General features: G+C 34.0%; 2 protein-coding genes and 1 pseudogene across 3 annotated transcripts; all 3 read left to right on the forward strand.

The window, feature by feature from the left end:
- The first annotated feature begins 3,125 nt into the window (after positions 1 to 3,125).
- On the forward strand, positions 3,126 to 5,486 carry LOC143905759 (uncharacterized). Its single transcript, XM_077421351.1, has 5 exons — positions 3,126 to 3,617; positions 4,238 to 4,792; positions 4,909 to 4,974; positions 5,045 to 5,137; positions 5,359 to 5,486. The coding sequence occupies exons 1-5, from the start codon at positions 3,213 to 3,215 to the stop codon at positions 5,398 to 5,400; spliced, it is 1,161 nt and encodes a 386-aa protein (XP_077277477.1). The 5' UTR covers positions 3,126 to 3,212; the 3' UTR covers positions 5,401 to 5,486.
- A 307-nt stretch (positions 5,487 to 5,793) lies between these two features.
- Positions 5,794 to 12,315, forward strand: LOC143905763 (uncharacterized). Its single transcript, XM_077421353.1, has 11 exons — positions 5,794 to 6,446; positions 6,629 to 7,219; positions 7,367 to 7,432; positions 7,497 to 7,589; positions 7,796 to 8,952; positions 9,059 to 9,358; positions 9,459 to 10,684; positions 10,803 to 11,049; positions 11,154 to 11,371; positions 11,508 to 11,631; positions 11,998 to 12,315. The coding sequence occupies exons 1-5, from the start codon at positions 6,147 to 6,149 to the stop codon at positions 7,835 to 7,837; spliced, it is 1,092 nt and encodes a 363-aa protein (XP_077277479.1). The 5' UTR covers positions 5,794 to 6,146; the 3' UTR covers positions 7,838 to 8,952; positions 9,059 to 9,358; positions 9,459 to 10,684; positions 10,803 to 11,049; positions 11,154 to 11,371; positions 11,508 to 11,631; positions 11,998 to 12,315.
- A 2,425-nt stretch (positions 12,316 to 14,740) lies between these two features.
- Positions 14,741 to 18,272, forward strand: LOC143905718 (MYG1 exonuclease-like; annotated as a pseudogene). Its single transcript, XR_013259298.1, has 6 exons — positions 14,741 to 15,191; positions 15,347 to 15,563; positions 16,833 to 16,928; positions 17,016 to 17,234; positions 17,327 to 17,551; positions 17,629 to 18,272. The product of XR_013259298.1 is annotated as an MYG1 exonuclease-like (transcript).
- Positions 18,273 to 19,733: the final 1,461 nt, after the last annotated feature.

Consider the following 19,733-nt stretch of genomic DNA (forward strand, 5'->3'; position numbering starts at 1 on the left):
CCTTTAGCTTGTAGGAGAATATCTGCAATTATCGAAAACATCGTCGACGATTATCGTTGGAGAACGCGGGTAAAGGGAATCGAGTAGACGATGCATGTGCGAAATAGCATGTGGAAAGACGAGGGTCTCGGCGAGTCTCTTGGAGATTCTCTTGGTGTGTAACACCGGCAGGACATTTATCTCGAGTGTCACTTCACTCAACTTTCACTGACACAATGTCACTCCGTTCGGTCCTCCGGCCCGTTCTCCACTCCCTCTTCTACGGGCCTTCCCTACGCGCAATCGAGAGGGTTTCCTCGAAGATGCTCGTAATGGGCTTTCATTCAGGGACACAAACTCTCCATCTCATCATTTGCATCGCTCACGATTAATCTTCCTGCTGGATCGTTCATTCGCAGTCCGCGCGCAGTGGTATCCCGGCATCCATTATCCGTTGTGTCGACACAACAGAAATCAGTTAGAATTCGTAAGAATTCGTGAAAATCGTACGACACGCAGAATAACACCATGTCGAGCTTGACAATTGCCAAAGATCATCGTTAATATACGTCAGAATTCTCTTCTGTCAGAGTGCTTCTTGCAATACTACTTTCGCTTATTTTATTGATACTATTTGTCAAAAAAAAGAATAAAAATATGAATTATCAAGAAGAGATTACTATTTTGTAATAAAGGAGCGTCGATTATGATCGCAGCAGAGCAAAATAATAATTAAACTTTATACTTGTCATTTTGTTCTTAAAAGATAGAACATATAATATTATCGGAATTCTTAGTTTTTGCAAAAATATATAAATAGGAGAATGTTTATTTTCTTCCTTCGAACTGTATGGTCCTTCATTGATTATGCCGACGTTTTAACTTTTCACACAAGTAATCGACAACTTTAAAAACTTTCAAACCCCGTTTAGTACCTAAGCATCCTTTTCAAGAAGTGCTGAAAGATTCAGCTTTCATGCATCTTTTAAAAATCTTACATTACAAAGAAATTGTCATAATAGATCGCTCTTCGGACATAATGGCAACTTTTAACGTCTTAATCGAGAATTGGAACTTAGTACCTTTCTTTACTGGTGGTCAAAAAAGGGTTCTGACGAAAAAGTAAGAAGTATCCACGGAACGAATTATCTAACGCGTGTCGAACCGTGCTGCCGGTCATGTTCTCGCAAAAGTAGCACAATGCCCGGACTTCAGCTACCTCTTCATAAGACGAACGATATATCATTACAAAGTGCCCGCGACTAAACGACGCGTTTGACAATCTGAAGAACATCATTGTGCCTGCCTCTGCTAACCATGGTTTCCTAAAAGAGATATCGCGACCGCGAGAAAGAAATTTCACATTCGAGAGAGTCTTTTCGGTCGTTATCGTAGCGAATCTCTGCTTTAAATTTCCCGGTGCACAATCGGACCGCGCTACGGCGTCGGATTCTCTGCAGGAATTACACTTCGCATCAAGTTCCAGAAGTGCTTTATACTAGAACCCTTATACTAACAATAAGATAAAGAGAAAAGATTTGCAGCTGTTGCGCACGCAATTCGAGACGCAATTAATTAATAAGACATCTTGCCGCATCGAAATCTTGTATACTTACAAAATGTCAATGTCCGCGATCACAAATCTGATTCTCTGTGAATTTTCGATCCAAGCACACACGCATGCACACACGCGTATACATTATATTGTAGTAGTTTACATAATTTCCCCGCGCGAAAAGGAAAGCTGGGCTAGGATCAATGGGAACGAGGGAGGGATCGAAGTCGCGGTGTGGGCGCAAAGGGACCCTCGTCCTGCAAAATATCAAAGGCTCAGTAGGGAAATTGAAAGGCTTTGTATGGAAATAAGAATGTATCGACTGCCCCCGAACAACCACTCATCCGGGAACAAGATTTTCGAATCTTATACATTTAAACGCTTCGTCGCGAGAGATCGTAAAGAGAAAAAGAGAAAGAGAGGAAGACGGGATTTCTTATTTATTCTACCCGGTATATAATGTATATAATAAAGCGTACAAAAAAGAACCAGATTGAGAAAGTCTTTTTTATTATCTTTCTTTATTATATTCTATTAAACTCTCTGAAACTAAAATATTTTCTTGATAAATTTAGGTATTGTCATAAACATTAAAAATTATTGATTTATACGTACATATATATATAAATTATAATAATATAGTTTTTAATATTTATGGAAATGTTTTTGTGATATTAATGTAAACGTTGCAAAATAAAAAATAAAAAAACAAGTATTTTATTTATATCTCATAAGTAATAAAGTCACTAAATTTATACAATAAAACGTACCTTATATACATATTTGTTAACTTGGCACACACTTGGCAACATTCTTTAATAATTGAAGCTTGCAGATATTTATTATTTAATTAATAGTGTCATTAGTGCAGAGGAGAAAGTTGTGCGATTTATACAGTAATTTTGCAATTATTTTATATTGTAAGACTATAAGAATTCATATATTCTAATAATTTATAAATAGCAACTATTTTTAAACAATTAATTCGCAGTGTATGGCGTATTGTCAATTTCAGATGGTTTTTTCTTTTTACCTGATAACGCCAACTAGGAGCAACCTTCCAATCTGGAGAGCATAACGTGTTAGCAGGACTCAGGCGTCTCGATAGTCGATATAAAATATATAGCGTGTTCATGTAAATGGTAACTTACCGACCTTACTGGATGCAGTTAGAGGAGAAACTTGTGCGATTTATACGGTAATTTTGCAATTATTTTATATTGTAAGACTATATAAGAATTCATATATTCTAATAATTTATAAATAGCAATTTAAAACTATATATACTTTTATAAACACTTATTTTAGGTACGTGTTATTATCAAACTGATTTGAGTTAAACATAAGCCTATATTACGTTATGTCTTATTAATTCTAATTTATACTTTCTATTTATATAATCCTAATCTTATCAATAATAATCGTACGATTATAATACTTTATGAAAGTTCTTTATCTCTTCCTAATTTATTATTTAAAATTCTAAATAAAAAATAATCATTAGAGGTGTGATGTGTAATGACGTATAAGAGCTATCAGCATACGAAGGTGAACAATTGAACATACATAGTGCTATGCGGACTGCGTGACGGTTTACAAGTGCGTTCGATCGCAGCAACGCATATTTTTCTCGAGCGGTGTATTCGGACGCTTGAAAACATAATTTAATATTTTCTCCATGAGTATCAAATACATTCGCCGAAAATATTCGCAAGAAATAAGAGTTTTCTCCAAAAACGTACGCGCATTAAAGGAACGCGTGTTAAAACTATGCGTACAGAGTGCTGATAAAACTTGCGCGGAATGCATAAAGCCATTTTTATTACTGTTCAAATTGTGCGGATTGTTTGCCAATAAAGTCACGGTGGGTCAAGTGAAGCGTTGCTCCTGGTCCACTTACGGCATTTGCGTTTTTTGGATAGGCCTCTTCGTCACGTGTATATATTATTTGTTCCTGTATCTTGTGAAATTAAAGCGCATTTATTTAGAGATAACAGTACATTTCGCGAAACATTTCTTAGGATGCATAAGTCTCAGTGCCGATGTCATCACTGCTTACTCTTCGCAAAATCACTTCAGCAAGGTGAGGAAGATGGGATAAAGATATTATACTCTTTAAAAGTCGAAGAGTGAAATATCACTCCAAACGAGTGAAAAGAAGAAAGAGAGATGCAAGTGTAACGAAAAGTGCAAGTGTAATGAAAATTGAGCCTGTGCACTTTGAGCGATTCGTCACCTCTAACTAAGAAACAGTAAAATTGCGCTCTAAAAATTGGAATAAAATCGCATTCAATTTAAGTGAAAGGGCACTCTTTTTGAGTGCAGCAGATCAGTGTCTATAGGAGTGAATTATCAATATACTACAATTTTAAATGAAAAATTTCTCTCTATTAAAGTTATTTATCTGTCAATCTTTAATGAATCGTGATTCACTATAGCTAATGAGATCGTATCACTTCAGGAGAGCAGTTATTCTAAAAATTTAAGTGAAAAATTCACTTCTACCTTATGAGTGCCCGCATTTATTCAAATTAGAATGACAACCCTCTCTTTTGGAGTGACTATCGCAATCACTCTAATATATTACTGGTGAAACCACTCTATAAGAATTAGAGAGCAAGATGAGTTTCCATAGTGAATCACAAATTATTCTCTCTTTCTACTTTTCTCTCATTTTGCTTTTAATATTTATTTTTTCCACAGTTTTTCGACCGATTGGATGGTTATGACTACAAAGTTGCACAAATAAAAAACAAAAGAAGAGACAATTTATGGATACCCTGGATCGTTGCACTTTTATTAATCTTTGTTAGTCTGTTGCTTGTAAGCGTGATGAGACTTACGGAGTTGGTGGGCGACATATTCCTGTCGTTACTGTTAGATCTTTGTATGATGATCATACAAATGCATAGTTTTCTGGAAAAGTTTCTCTTGTTGTACCTCGTACTGGTACGCTTCAGACATCTGAATAAGAATATCGCGCCGAATGTGTCGTGGGACGAAGAGCGACGTGAACCAAACACAATAGAAATATCGGATGTACAAATTATGTATTTGATGCTTTACGACGCTCACAAAGCTTTCAATGATATTTACAGATATCCTCTATTTTTATCGTTTTCATTTCTCATGATGTGCGTTGTTGCAAACCTGAGTATCTTTCGGAAGGGAAGCGCATCGACAGCCTGCTCGTTGGTCTGTCCTCCGATGATGCTAATACTAATTATATGCATAATTTGTCATTGTACAACGAAAGAGGTGCGAAGTTTTCAATTCCTTTTATCTACAAAATTTGTTTTGTTTTTGAAGAATTTTAGATTATTTACTTACATTTAGTTAAAAAAAATCATTGTTATACAAACGGTATATTTCAGGCAAATAACATCACGTGTGTCTTGAACAAAAGTATGACCATGCTTGTTCATTCAGGAAAAACGACGGTGATTATCTAAGAAATGTGATTATCTAAAGAAATGTTTTGTATAACATTAACTTGTTTTCACGTTTTAGACTAAAATTAGTGCTTTAACGTATTTTTTACACAATTGCGTGTCTTTCGACGCGGCAGGATTTTTCACGATTGACTTGCCTTTATTTCACTCCGTAAGTAATATTTTCCTTGAAATTAATTTAATTAATTTATTATCATTATTATACTGACTTTTGTTTAAACTAAAATAATTAAAATTGAAATTGAAATTAATATTAGTTTATTTTAAATAAAAAATTAATAAATTAATATTATATATAGAAAGAATAATTTTATAAAATAAATACTTGTTACATTTTTACTACTAATTTTTTTTATACTAAATTATTTTCAGATTGTTGCGTCATTAGCAACTTATTTCATAATACTGGTATAATCTTCTTTATTAAAATATTTATTATATGGATATCTATTATATATTTTAATAAAACAAATATAAATAAATATAATAAAAAAATTCATCGCGACATATATTATATGACAAATATGTGCAAATGTGTGTACCATGCTTAATCATTAGTCCGCAATATAATAACCGACGAGTTGATAGTATCTCGTTGACATAGATTCCGAACAAGCTTAATGCATGTGTAACAAAATCATGATTCTTTATCGACTCTATATCGACGCCGACACGAGCGTCGCGTGATTTGATGTGGAACAGAAACCGTAACACGCGAGACGTATCTTTAAGTAGACAAATGCCATTGCCATTTTTTATTATTAGTTGACGTGTCGTAAATGGATACGCAACGTTAGGGTACCACGCGCGATTTGACGATCGTTAATACGATTGTGTCGGTGCTTTGTCACAATCTTAATCTCCGTTTTTTATCAGACTGATTGCATCGGAAAGTATGGACATGAGTAACGGCAAAACGTGTGATTCGACGAAGATATAAAAAGGAATAAAAATCGAAGTCGATAATGTCTACGTAAAATTCAGTTGCATGGCGTGACGGCAATTGTTCGGTCGTTATACAAATCGGCTAGCTTAGCTCTTAATAAATTTATTTAATAATATTTTTACATTATATATAAAGATATTTCTTCTATTAAAAATAACTCTCTCAAAAGCAATTATCGTGTCAAAAATCAATATCAACAAAATCAACGCAAAAAATGCCTTTTCGAAATCTAAAACTCTTAATAATGCTCGGGAAAGCATTAGGTTTATTTTCGTGCAATTTGGTGAACGGCCGATTAAAATCGAGCAGTACCTGGAGCTGTTGTTTTTGTATAATATGGATCTTATTTCATTGTTTATACATGGGCATATATTATTATGAGAGGTACATCGATACGCCTATTGAAAGAACTAAAAAGGACAAGGTACTTGACATCTTGCAGTCTATTATAGATTTTGTTTCCTTTGCCCCTTACTATGTCGTGGCAGCCTTTTGGAGCGAGAATTTCGTTAAGGTAAATGAGTCTTTGATCTCGTATACTTCTCGTATACAAAACGTGTATTGCCATAAATTTGATAAAGATAAACGTTTTTTAAAGGTAACTAACATAGTTAGGATGTGTGAAACAAATGATATGCAAATTCAAATCAGAAATAAGTAAATTATTACATCACATTTTGCGCGTAATTGTTGTAGTTGTCTGACAAACTTCTGACATATGACGAACAGGCGATAGCATTAGAATATCCAAGGAAGGACAAACATATATTCACGTATCTGTTTTTCGTGTACACGTTCATCATATTAAGTTGGGAGTCTTATTACGACGTCGGTAATGCTATATTGGAAGGAAGATCGGAAGGAATATTGGAAGGAATATCATTCATGTTGAGAAATATAGTTCCTAACGCTAGTGGCACTTATCGCATCTTAATAATGTGCATGTTTCTGGATCTGATACGCCAACGTTTTCGTCACCTGAACGAGACGATAGTCCCTCACGTTTCGGAGTTACCGGTAACCGGATCACTAGGCGAAATCACGGTTTACGACGTGCGCTATTTGCACGGTGTACTTCTGGATAGTGCCGAACTGATAAACGCATTATACGGGATAGGCGCTTTGTTCACCCTCATGTCCACATTAGTGGGACTTATTTTATTTACATACACAATCATAAAAAATTTGCAGCAGCACAAAAATATACAAGAACTCTTTATAAATGTACTGGATTTCTTGATTCAAAATATTTATTTGCTCACAATGTATCACTTTACGACCTATGAGGTAAGACTGAGAGCTTTATTGTAATATTCTTTATTTTTCGTGTTTATTAAAATGTTCGACTATTTGATATTTTCTTTAAAATAGACGAATAAACGAAACCAAACTGTCGACTTTCGTATAGCATGTTATTACTATATATCGTTTCAGGCAAATCGCGTAGAAGAGCGCGTGATAAAATATGGCTTACCCTTTTCAAACAAGAAATGCCGCATGGTAAGTTTTACATTTTCCTCAGCCGGATTGTAGGTAACAATTTAAAAAAAGCAATTGGTTTCAGGACAAAATCGAAATGATGTTATACTTTTATCATAGAAGATATTCTTTCACTGCCGCGGAATTCTTTGAACTGGATATGACAATATTCCTTCCAGTAAGATAAGATTATGGCTGCAGTCCATTTGATGTTACACAAATAATCTGAAGCGTTCATCTTCTTCTTCTTCTTCTTCTTTCTTCATTAAAAAAAAGAGGAGAAGAAGAATGCTTCAAATCATTTTTATAGTGTTAAGTGGACCGCAGCCTATAATTCTTTATATCATTATTAACAACAAGAAATAAATTCTCATTGTATTTCAGATCGCTACTGTGGTAATGACGTATTTAACTTTAATAGTATAAATGTCACGGACTCTCTTTGTTTAATATAGTTGTCACGACGTTTTGACCATTCGACCATTGGTCTTTTTCAAGTGTAAATCTATAAATGTATAAATCACAGTTCGATAATTAAAAAACATGTAAAATTATAACTGATCACAAAACCAAAACTGACGGAGAAACATTATAATACAATCCCAGATAACAAGTTGCCCGCAGGTTGCTTTCAATTTGCTTAAAACTGCTCTGCTAAGTTGCCGTCAATATTGAGGAAAGCCGGGCTTCCGATTTTGCCTATTGGATTGCCGACTTTTATTGCCACCAAAACGGTTGCCAACAGATTGTGGCAACTTTTATGGCAATAATAAAGTATGCTACGAGCTTTCCGCTTGTTTGCGTAAGGTAATCGTTGTCTGCATAATCCTTTTAAGTTGCTCTAAACGAAATTACTGTTGTCCGGTGACAGCAATATATGATGACAACTAAAGGAAAACTTATATTTCCTTTTTATGCCAAGGAATGCTTGGATATCTGGTAATACATTGTGAATATAATAAGAATATTAAAAAAAAAGGTTTCCATAATACCGAATGTCATGAATAAATCAATAAAAAGTATCACAAATATATATCTCTGGTCATGACATTGTGCTAAAGCAAGTAGCATAATGAATTTGAAAGCTGAATTTAAGCTGATTAGACCAAAATAATTAAGGACGTTTACCGGCAAAATCGTTTTTTTTAGAAATTTTCTTAAACTTTCAGTATATGTTTAATTAAACGCATTTTATACGTAGGTGTTTTATTCAATGCTCCTTGCGGTACTAAAATTTGAGATATTCAGCTTCAAAGTTCCGATTTTTAACACGGGATCCCTATGTTGAGCTCTCTCGACACGGACATTTTAATGAATAATAAGTACAGTTTTCTTAGAATTTTTTTGAAAAAATAGTATAAGATGCCTCATATCATTAGTAACGTGTGATAATAAAGTTCGATATAGCAAGCGGTATTTATTTTTGAGAAATAGTCGTCTAAAGAATACTATCGGACATAATTTTCGTCTGCTCGGAGGCAGGAAGAGGGAGCAGAAATCACTGCGAGACTTGGCAACGTTGCTACCGCTGCGACATATAGGTTAAGTAGAGAACGTCAAGATCTTATGGGCAACGTTATTTAAATCAAGTTATTTAATATTTTTTCTTTATGAGAGAGAGAGAGATTCATTATTATTTACTTTTAGAATGCTCAATAAACAAGTAGAACGTACTCATTTATGATTGGTATTGGAGAAATGGAAACGTAACAAAAATTTGCCAGATCGAGTAAAAGCTGCGCGGCTAGACGAGTTTCAGACTTTTACGCACGAAAGTAGTTGTCAACCATATCATTACTCCGTGAGTCTGAGTTGAGCACAACTGCCACCGGAGAACGTCCTTAAGAAATGTAAAAAAAAATCGTGCAACAGCACTGCAAAACTGGGTTAAAAAGGAAAAATGATTTATAAATTAAACAATAAGGAAAATATATGTAAAATAAAAAAGTAAGTTCTGGAAGGATATGTTCCTTTATTTAAAATTGTTTTGTAAATTACACGTTTCTACAACTTAGAACTGTATTCATAATCTAATCTTATATTTCAGACTATAGAAAGGCTTGACTCATCTGAAGACATAATTGCAAGGGCTGTTTCATCACTACAACATCTTGTAACTTAAAGACGATTTTAAATATAACGGAACTAATGTTGCACTTAAGCTGGATTAGCTGTTTTATTCGGTATTCTTCGGACGCCAAAGAAAATGAACATGCATATTGTGCGTTGCAACTGTGAGCTAGACAATATACTACTCGTATAGAGGTCAGCATAATAAATAACAATATTTCTATATATATTAGTATCATGTATTTTTTATGTGTCACTAACGTTACTTATGTACAGTTAATAAATATATCAAAGTTAAAATGCAATTAATCTAAATTTAGTTTAAAACTACTTTTTATTTTTGCGGGAATGCAAAAATACAGTTCAAAATGATCAATCAATATCATTCAATTTATAATAATTTACATTGATTACGTTATCTATCTTGAAATTGACACAAATCTAAAATAAAATACGAAAGCGAATCGTCCCCTCGCCGCAGAGCCGACGGCGACGGCGGCGACGGCGGAGAAAGCAGAGTAGGAGCTGCGTTGTGGGATAAAGAAACCCGCAAGATTTAATTTGAATTTGCGACATGGTCGTAGTTCTTGTATCTCTGATAAAATAAATCTCAAATTTTGTTAACTTTTTATGATTAGTCAAATTATTTTCTGAATTATAGGCATTTGAAAGTCTCCTTTACAAGACCGTTCGTACTTTTCTTCGAGATCTTTATTTCAGCTGAATTTCTTGCACGGTTCACCTTTTCTCTTTTTCTTTTTACGTTGGAGAAAAAAAACTGGTGTAGCATTTTCAAAAATACGTAGTCGTTTTTTCCTTTGACCAATCAGAAATTTTTCCAAGAAACAAGAAGTAACATGTGGCTCCTCGCATAATGTGTCAGGACAGTTTGTGATAGCCGTTGCACGTGTTTCTTAGCTGGTCGTAACAGGTTGGAAAAAATATCTCTCGCGATCGTAAAACATTATAAAACGAATAAGCTTATGCCAAATATATCAAATTTATTAGATTTTTATTAAATATTACATACTGTATTTTGTTCGCGAAGAAAAGCCATGCCAACGTCGTGCAGTATTAAAAATTTCAAGAGTAATACGCATTATACTACGTCGAAAAACATTAAACTTCATAGGTTTCCAAGAGAAATAGCTGTTCGTCAGAAATGGCTTAATGCCTACCAAAGGAAAGAAAGTGATGATGCGGGTAAGTTAACATTAAGAAAATGATGGTAGGTTGGTGTTTTAACTTCCAACTCAACCCAATGTCATTGTTACTTACATGTGTTTACATACATCACAATCATGATTTAATATATTTATAGCAAGAATATGCAGAGTATCCATTTCGAGGAAAATTGTTACGCGCTTGTGAAGACCACGATTAATAAGTGACCCAGTCAAAGAAATTTTAAGATTATATAAAAGAGCGATCTCTATTCCAACAAAATTTTTAAATCAAGAAAAGAAACGAAGATGTCAAATTACGAAAGAGAAAAAAAAGTTACAAAAAATATAGATAAAGTAGCTACACAAAATATGAAAGAGCAAAGTAAAGCGATAAAACAACAGGTGTATATGCAGCTAAATATTTCTTTAAAATTATTATTTAATAGATTCCAATCACAATCATATTTAAGTTGTGAGTATATATTATTATGAAAAGTATTTTACAGAATGCAAGGAATTGACGACAATTTAATGCAATTAAAAATGACAAAGCAACTGAACCTAAAACTTTTAGACAAAAATGAAAACCTCTTCAAAAGGATTCGAGATTTAAGTACACAAATTGCACAGTTGCAAGCAAAAATTAAAAAAACATGACGAAAAATATAAATAAAGTAGCTACACAAAATATAGAAGAGCAAAGTAAAGCGATAATACAACAGATGTATGTAGCTATATATATATATATATATATATATATATATATATATAAATGTTTCTTTAAAATTATTATTTAATATATTTTAGTCACAATTATATTTAAGTTGTTAGTATATATTGTTATAAAAAATATTTTACAGAAAGCAAGAACTTAACGATAATTTAATAAGTACACAAGTTTCACGGTTGCAAGCAGAAATTAAAAACATGACGAAAATAAAACATAAAGAAACGAAAACAATAGCCATCGCCGCTCTACGTAAGGTATTTACACCTAACCAGATTACAATAATGTTCATGTCGCCAACAAAGAATCGTGTAAAATAGTCATTTAAAGATATTATATCATTTCGTTACGATCATTAAGATTTAGAAACTTATAGGTATTTAAGAAATGTAAAAAAAATTCCATTACCGTGTGCAACAACACTGCAGAACTAGGTTAAAAAGAAAAATCCATTTATAAGTTAAGCAATAAGGAAAATATGTGTAAAATGTTCTGGAAGAGTATGTTCCTTTATTTAAAATTATTTTAATATAAAATATCACTCCTATATACTATTTTTTGTATTGTAAATTACACGTTTTTACAACTTAGAACTGTATTCATAGTACAATCTTATATTTCAGGCTATAGAAAGGCTCTCATCTGAAGACATAATTGCAAGGGCTGTTTCATCACTACAACATCTTGAAACTTAAAGACGATTTTAAATATGACGGAACTAATGCTGCACTTAAGGTCATGGCGCTACATTCTGGACAAACATTTGACTAGCTGTTTTATTCGGTGTTCTTCGGCCGCCAAAAAAAATAAACATTACTTATATATATATATTGTGTGTTGCAACTGTAAGCTAGACAATATACTGCTCGTATAGAGATCAGCATAAATAACAATATTTCTATATTAATATCATGCATTTTTTATGTGTCACTAATGTTACTATGTACAGTTAATAAATATATTAAAATTAAAATGTAATTAATCTAAATTTAGTTTAAAACTACTTTTTATTTTTGTAGGAATGCAAAAATACAGCAGTTCAAAGTGATCAATCAATATCATTTAATTTATAATAATTTACATTAATTACATTGTCTATCTCGAAATTGACATAAATCTGAAATAAAATACGAAAGCGAATCGTCCCCGCAGCCGCCGGCGGCGGCGGTGATGGCGGAGGCGGAGAAAGCGGAGTAGGAGCAGTGCGCTGTGCGATAAAGAAACCCGCGAGATTTAATTTGAATTTGCAACATAGTCGTAGTTCTTATATCTCTGATAAATAAATAAGTTTCAAATTTTGTTAACTTTTTATAATTAGTCATATTAATTTCTGAATTATAGGCATTTGAAAGTCTCCTTTACAAGACCGTTCGTACCTTAAATTGAGGCCTTTTTAGCTGAATATCTTGCACGGTCCACTTTTTCTCTTTTTCTTTTCACGTTGGAGAAAAAAACTGGTGTAGCATTTTTAAAAATACGCAGTCATCTTTTCCTTTGACTAATCAGAAATTTGTCCAAGATACAAGAAGCAACACGTGTCTCTTCGCATAATGTGTCAGGACAGTTTGTGATAGCCGTTGCACGTGTTTCTTAGCTGGTCGTAACAGGTTGGAAAAAATATCTCTCGCGATCGTAAAACATTATAAAACGAATAAGCTTATGCCAAATATATCAAATTTATTAGATATTACCGTGGATATTACATATTGTATTTTGTTCGTGAAAAAGCCATATGCCAACGTGCTATATTAAAAATTGCGGAAATCGTACGTTCTGGAATTTTACTGCGTCGAAAGGCACTAAATTTTTTACGTTTCCAAGAGAAATAGCTATTTGTCAGCAATGGCTTAATGCCTGCCAAATTAAAAAAAGTGATAGAAATGTTGAATGGGGTAAGTTAAAATTAAGAAAATGATGATAAGTTAGTGTTTTAACTTCCAACTCAACCCAATGTCATTGTTACTTACATGTGTTTACATACGTCACAATCATGATTTAATGTATTTATAGCAAGAATATGCAGTATCCATTTTGAGGAAAATTGTTTCGCTTGTGAAAACAAAACCAAAATTAAAAAATCAACCAGTCAAAGAAATTTTAAGATTAAAAAAGGGATCTATTCCAACAAAATTCTTAAATCTAGAAAAACGAAAATGTTGAGCAAGAGCAGAGCAAGAAAGATTATAAAAAAGTTAAAGTACCGTAATATTTTCAAGATTGTTATGTATATAGCTGTATATATTATACTGTGTCTGAATTTAAGTATCAGAGATCACTCGTGTACAGGTAAATTAGGTCAAATTGAACAAAAGTTCTCTACTATTTTGCAAAAAACCATGTAAAATATACATACAAATGTACAAATGAAACTAATACTTTTTACAATATTCTTTCAGAGGAAAGTCATTTGTATCTACAGAACTTGTACAATATGCATGCACAACAAAAGCAGCGTTTATTACCAAAAGAAACTGTAACAAAAATGGAAATAGATGTTGCACAAAATATGGAAGAAGCTGTAAGGAATATGGAAAGAGATACACTTTTACAAGATACGAAAGAGAAAGTTACAAAAAAATATGGAAGAGCAAAGTAAAGCGATAAAACAACAGGTGTATATATGTAGCTAAATGTTTCTTTAAAATTATTATTTAATATATTCCAATCACAATCATATTTAAGTTGTTAGTATATATTGTTATGAAAAGTATTTTACAGAAAGCAAGAATTGACGATAATTTAATGCAATTAAAAATGTCAAAGCAACTGAACCTAAAACTTTTAAGACAAAAATAAAAATCTTGAAGAAATGATTCGAGATTTACGTTCACAAGTTTCACAGTTGCAAGCAAAAATTATAAGAACATGACGAAAAATAAACATAAAAAAGCGAAAAATAGCCATCGCTGCTCTACGTAAGGTATGTATATCAAATACTCAATAAAATAATCCGTATAACCGTTATCTCAAACTGAAGCAGATGAAATTAGCATTGTGCATCATCATAGTTGAATGTCAAGAAAGTTAAAAAACAAAAAGTTATACAGAAATAAAGAAGAAAAGTACAGAAATAAAACAAATCAGAGAGAAGAATAAAAACGGCCATGCCGCGCGCCGGTGATCTAGCGAGTTCTGAAATTGTGCTAATTCGCAGCGCCTCTATATCCATTTTATCATGAACGTAGAACTACGTAGCCAAATTCGTCAAATCCACTTTTCGAGATGATAAAACGCTATTTGGTTCATATCCGTGCTACTCAAGCCCGTATCAGACTACCGACTGCGAAGGCAAGACCCGACTGCCGATCGCGACTGCCGACTCACATCTAGCCAATAGACATCTGCAGTGCGATGTGGTGCGATGTCAGGACTGCAGCATCGCACACGAGCACCAATGATCACATCCATGATATATACTTAATACATATACGGGCCACTATTTCTAGCATCTGTTAATTTTTAATCGACCGTTAATAACTTTTCAGAATAGTCAATAAAAGTTGGCTATTTCTATAATTAACGGTCGGTTAACAGACGTTAGAAATAGTGATCCTACAGGACTCTAGTGGCGTTCCAATTGAGGGCTCCACGTCACTCACACATCTCACGTCACTCACACATCACACATCTCACATCCCACAAAATTGCAGCATAGTATATCAGTGTATATATTGATGTATATCTGTGATTCGGTGTTCGGTCTGCCGTCTGGCATCACTGTGCACTGGTTAAAAATTGGATGTTAGAGTCGGTCAGTTTAAGAAGTCGAGTTCCTATAATAAAAAGGGACGTACGTTCTGTGACGTGCAACGTTAAGGTATGTACTTAATCTCAATAAAAAAAACTTCTGATGGAGAACTCATGTTTCGCTATGATCTGATAAGGATTCGTTAAATATCGATATATTTACTTGATCTATTTACTTGATATAACATCAGATTGAGTAATTCAGTATAATGATCCGGCTTTCAGTCGATTATATCAAGAAACGCGCTTTCCGGCGGATTTCCCAACCTTCTCAAGTTCTCACGTGGCGAGAAGCGTGTTTACTCAACGCTGCTCTAAAAACAATGTCGAAAAAATCGACCGTGAGGATCGGCACGCAGGACGGATCTTTTTATTGCTCTGGGGTTTTTGCCTGTGCACTATTAAAGCTGCTACCACAGTACAAGGATGCGTCTATAGTGAGGTAATCATCCTCAACTGAAAATCAACTCTAATAGAAACAGATTTATGTATAAAATTGTATGACAAAATCTGGATAATATTTGGAATGTTGTAATTATTGGTCTGTTTTCTATTGCTGAACTAGTTTAGAGTTTATCTTTTTTACTCCACATTGGAAGGAAAGTGCAGCCAGTTCAGCAATAGAAAATAGACCCTATATGTTTCAATATTTGCAACAATACTTGTAAATATTTACATTATTGTGCAAATATTTATCAATATTTATCAATATTTATCAATAGAAATTTACATCATTGTGTAAATATTTATCAATATTTATCGATATTTGCACAATGATGTAAATTTCTACAAGTATTGTTGCAAATATTGAAACATATAGGGTCTATTTTCTATTGCTGCACTTTTCTTACCAATATTTGCACAATTTATTTCTAAATAATATTTCAGCAAAACAGTGTTATGGTGAATTATCTTAGCAGAATATTTGCAAAATTAAATTTGAAAAGAAGTTGTGAAAAAAAAATTGTGAAGTAATTGAGAAATATATTTGCGTTTTATTACGTATTGCTCCTGAGGCTCGATTCTTGAATTTATTCGAAAGAGAAACGTATGCGCGAATTTTGCTCTTACAAAAAAGTTGCAAGTTTCTTGCTAAAAGCCACAAGTAAGAGCAGAATGTGTGCATACGTTTCTCTTCCGAATAAATTCAAGAATCGAGCCCCAGTATTACGTAATTAGTATTCTGTATTTGCTGAGTCACCGTTAGATGGCATCCTTTTTCGTATGTAAAATATGATGAACGATGATATACCATATAGAAGAGTAAAAGTTATAGTGATGTAAGTCAAATTTTTAAAAATATTGCCAATTTATATATCGTATAGATTGGATCTATGCACACAAACCAATATCTTAAAAAATTTGACTTCCACCACTATGGCTTTTACCCTTCCATATGTAACTGTTATGTATCGTTTATATTTGCTCCCTAAAAGTCAAAATAATTGTGCAAAATTTAAATCTAAAATTGAATTTATCAATTTTTGTACAAATATTATTCAGGAATTTTATGACAAAACCGCTGAGTTATTGCTCTTAATTGAATGATACAATTATTGTATATGTACAATATTTGCGCAATTTTTCTATCGAGTAAAAGTTTTAATGCATTAAAATCTAGAAAGGGATTTGGCATAAATTATAATATCCAAACGAAATGAATAGGAAATATTAAGTTGCAGAATTTATAGATATGCAATTAAATTTTTAGATCTCGAAATCCGAGTGTCTTAGATGCCTGTGATATAGTGGTGAATGTTGGCGGCGAGTATGATTCTTCCAGACATCGATACGATTCTCGCACGAAGTAAAATAACATATTTTTTAATGATATACTATTAAAGATAATCTCTCTGTTTTTGTCATATTATTATTTATTTTTTTCTTGCATCAGAGGATTCCAGGAATCGCTGAGTACCATTATGAAGAACCCAGGGTACAATTGGACAGAAAAACTAAGCAGTGCGGGACTAATCTACTGCCATTTTGGTCATGAGATATTGAGGAGTGTACTTCCGGACATAACAGAAGACAGAGTCATTGATGAAATCTTTAAGATTACTTATGATACGCTAATCAAGGAAATTGATGCTATAGCTAACGGTGTGCCGATGTACGATGCAGAGTCATTGCAAGTGGACCCTTGTGATGTTATATGCTACGCAGTACGCTTCTCCAGAATTATTGCATATCCATTTGTTTTAGGTATCGATCAGTTACCGATTTAAGCTCGCGCGTAAGCAGACTTAGTCCTCAGTGGTACTACAGCCATTTACATCATGGGGACAATCAGGATGTGAATATCGAGAGAAAATTTGAGAAAGCCATGGCTTTGGTTCGGGAGGAATTTTAGAAATTGTGCGCGGCACGAAAAACATTTTGTTACCGACGAGAAAAATCATGCGACGCGCCGTGGAGAGTCGATTCGAAGTAAGGAAGACCCTCTATTTGTCTTTTCATTTTGGATATATTTTCGATTATCATTTAATGTAAAACATTCTTGTAAGATTGATTCGAGCGGAGAGATAATAACGATGTCGCAACCTTTATCGTGTAAGGAGTATTTGTTTCATTTGGAAAAGGAGATGAACGTGTCGCCATCAATAAAGTACGTCATTTTTGAAGTTAGATCCTATTATTGGATTGAGTGCATGCCGGTAAAGTTGAACAGTTCCGAGTACAAAATGTTATTGCCGGAAGCATGGGGCGGTTTGAGCAATGATACTCTTGTGGAAGCTTGTGGAATTGAAGGCGCCATACATGTAGTTTCTGGTCGGTCCGTCGGCGGTCACAAAAATAAGGAAGGTGCAATGGCCATGGCGCGGAAAGCGCTCAAGATTGGGAAAACCATGCAAGATGAAAACCGTGCAACCACGAAAATCATCATAAAAAATGACGATGTCTCGGATGTCTAGACTTCTAGACCATTGATTTTTTTTAATTTTTATGATGGTTATTGAACATTTTTCAAGAACATTCTTTTTTCTAATTAAACGCAACTTGCTTGGTACATTTTGTTCTATTTAAAGACTCCGATCGTTTAACATTCACTGAGTCTCATTATAAGAAAATAATTTTATTTTTTGAATTGTATGTTAAATACTTTTGAATATATTTGTATATTCAATAAGACTGAATCAAATTACATACTTATTCCAGAAATTAAAAAAAATGTATATGACTCATTTATTGCCAAAGTGTCCTCACATCAGATCCTCACATAAATGTGGTACAAGCTTCTCCGCATGTTCTGCGATCGGGAAGAGACAGTTTGATTTTATCGATATCGCGATTTTCGATGGTTGCTTAAATTCGTCAATCAGCGTTCTAAGCGGCTGCTTGAGCGTGCGCAGCCAAATGTGCGTCCTTAGCCTGAGCCACTTCGGGAGTGTCGATTACTGTCGATTATTCGGCCGTCAGGTCTAACTTGGAGCGTAACTGCAGTAAAGTGCAGGCGAAGATGTATATGCCAGAGCACCTTATGGAACCAGCCCGATCGTCTTGGCTACCTCCTACGTAAACAAACATTTAATTAAATTATTCATCGGTATATTGTGACGCAAAGGAATAACAAAAAACTATTACCGAAAGACACAACGTTATATTGACGGTTCTCGACTCTTAATAATAAAGGGCAGTATTATGTTGAATATCGGTCACGAATAGCTATTGCCCTGTGCGTAATTATATTTAAACCAAGAGTGTCCTTACTTGGACGTGAGTGGTGAAATGGGTAGTTTTAGCCTGGGCAGCGCATGATGTGCAGTCTACCACCCAATTGTCCGCGTTTGGGCGCCATACGTAATCTCAGATGCATGAACAGCAAGCATGTTTCCGTAACTATGCGTTTCTGGCCTTGTAAACTTGAGTGACGACATGCGCTTTTGCCTGCATTACTTCCGGCGTGTCCAGGACTTTCTGGTCCAGTCTGTCCGAGCGGTACACCGACGTGGTATGTTGAATAGGCCGATTTTACTGCTGCGATAGGGCAGAATGCGAATAAAACGATCTGCAAAAAAGAACTACATGCGTAGTTAAACTTTTTGCGTAGTTCTTGTGCTTGTGTTAGGCTGCGTTCCGATATTTATTGCCAGTACTGAAAATCTACATTAGTTCACATTACGTACACTACAGATTTTCAGTACTGGCGGTGAATATCAGAACGCAGCCTTAATATCTTGTCCTAAAACGTTTGTGAAGTATTTTCTCAACAAATAATCTGACTCCAAAATTGAAGAAACTTAACTACGGAAAAAATTAATGACAAATAAAAGAATATCAGCTTTAATTTAACTTTACAACTAATAAATCGGTTTGGCTATAATCTAGTAAATCTAATTGATCACGGAATAGACAATTGAATGCAATTAAATTTTTGTCCGAAAGATTAACTTCGAGGATTCCTTGTCAATCGATGATACTCAGAGTGCGTTCCTTTTGGGCGCTCACGCGCTGTAAGCATCGCTCTATCTTCGTTTGATATTCGATGTGCAACGAAGATAGAATGATGCTTACAGCAGCTTACAGCGCGTGAGCGCCCAAAAGGAACGCAGCCTCAGCCTTCATGGGGGTTTTTTCAGTTACATTCCTCGGATGAGGAAATAAGGTGCCT

The sequence above is a fragment of the Temnothorax americanus genome, unplaced genomic scaffold (genome assembly GCF_048541705.1).
Source record: "Temnothorax americanus isolate GAGA-0224 unplaced genomic scaffold, ASM4854170v1 Scaffold66, whole genome shotgun sequence".
Lineage (NCBI taxonomy): Eukaryota > Metazoa > Arthropoda > Insecta > Hymenoptera > Formicidae > Temnothorax > Temnothorax americanus.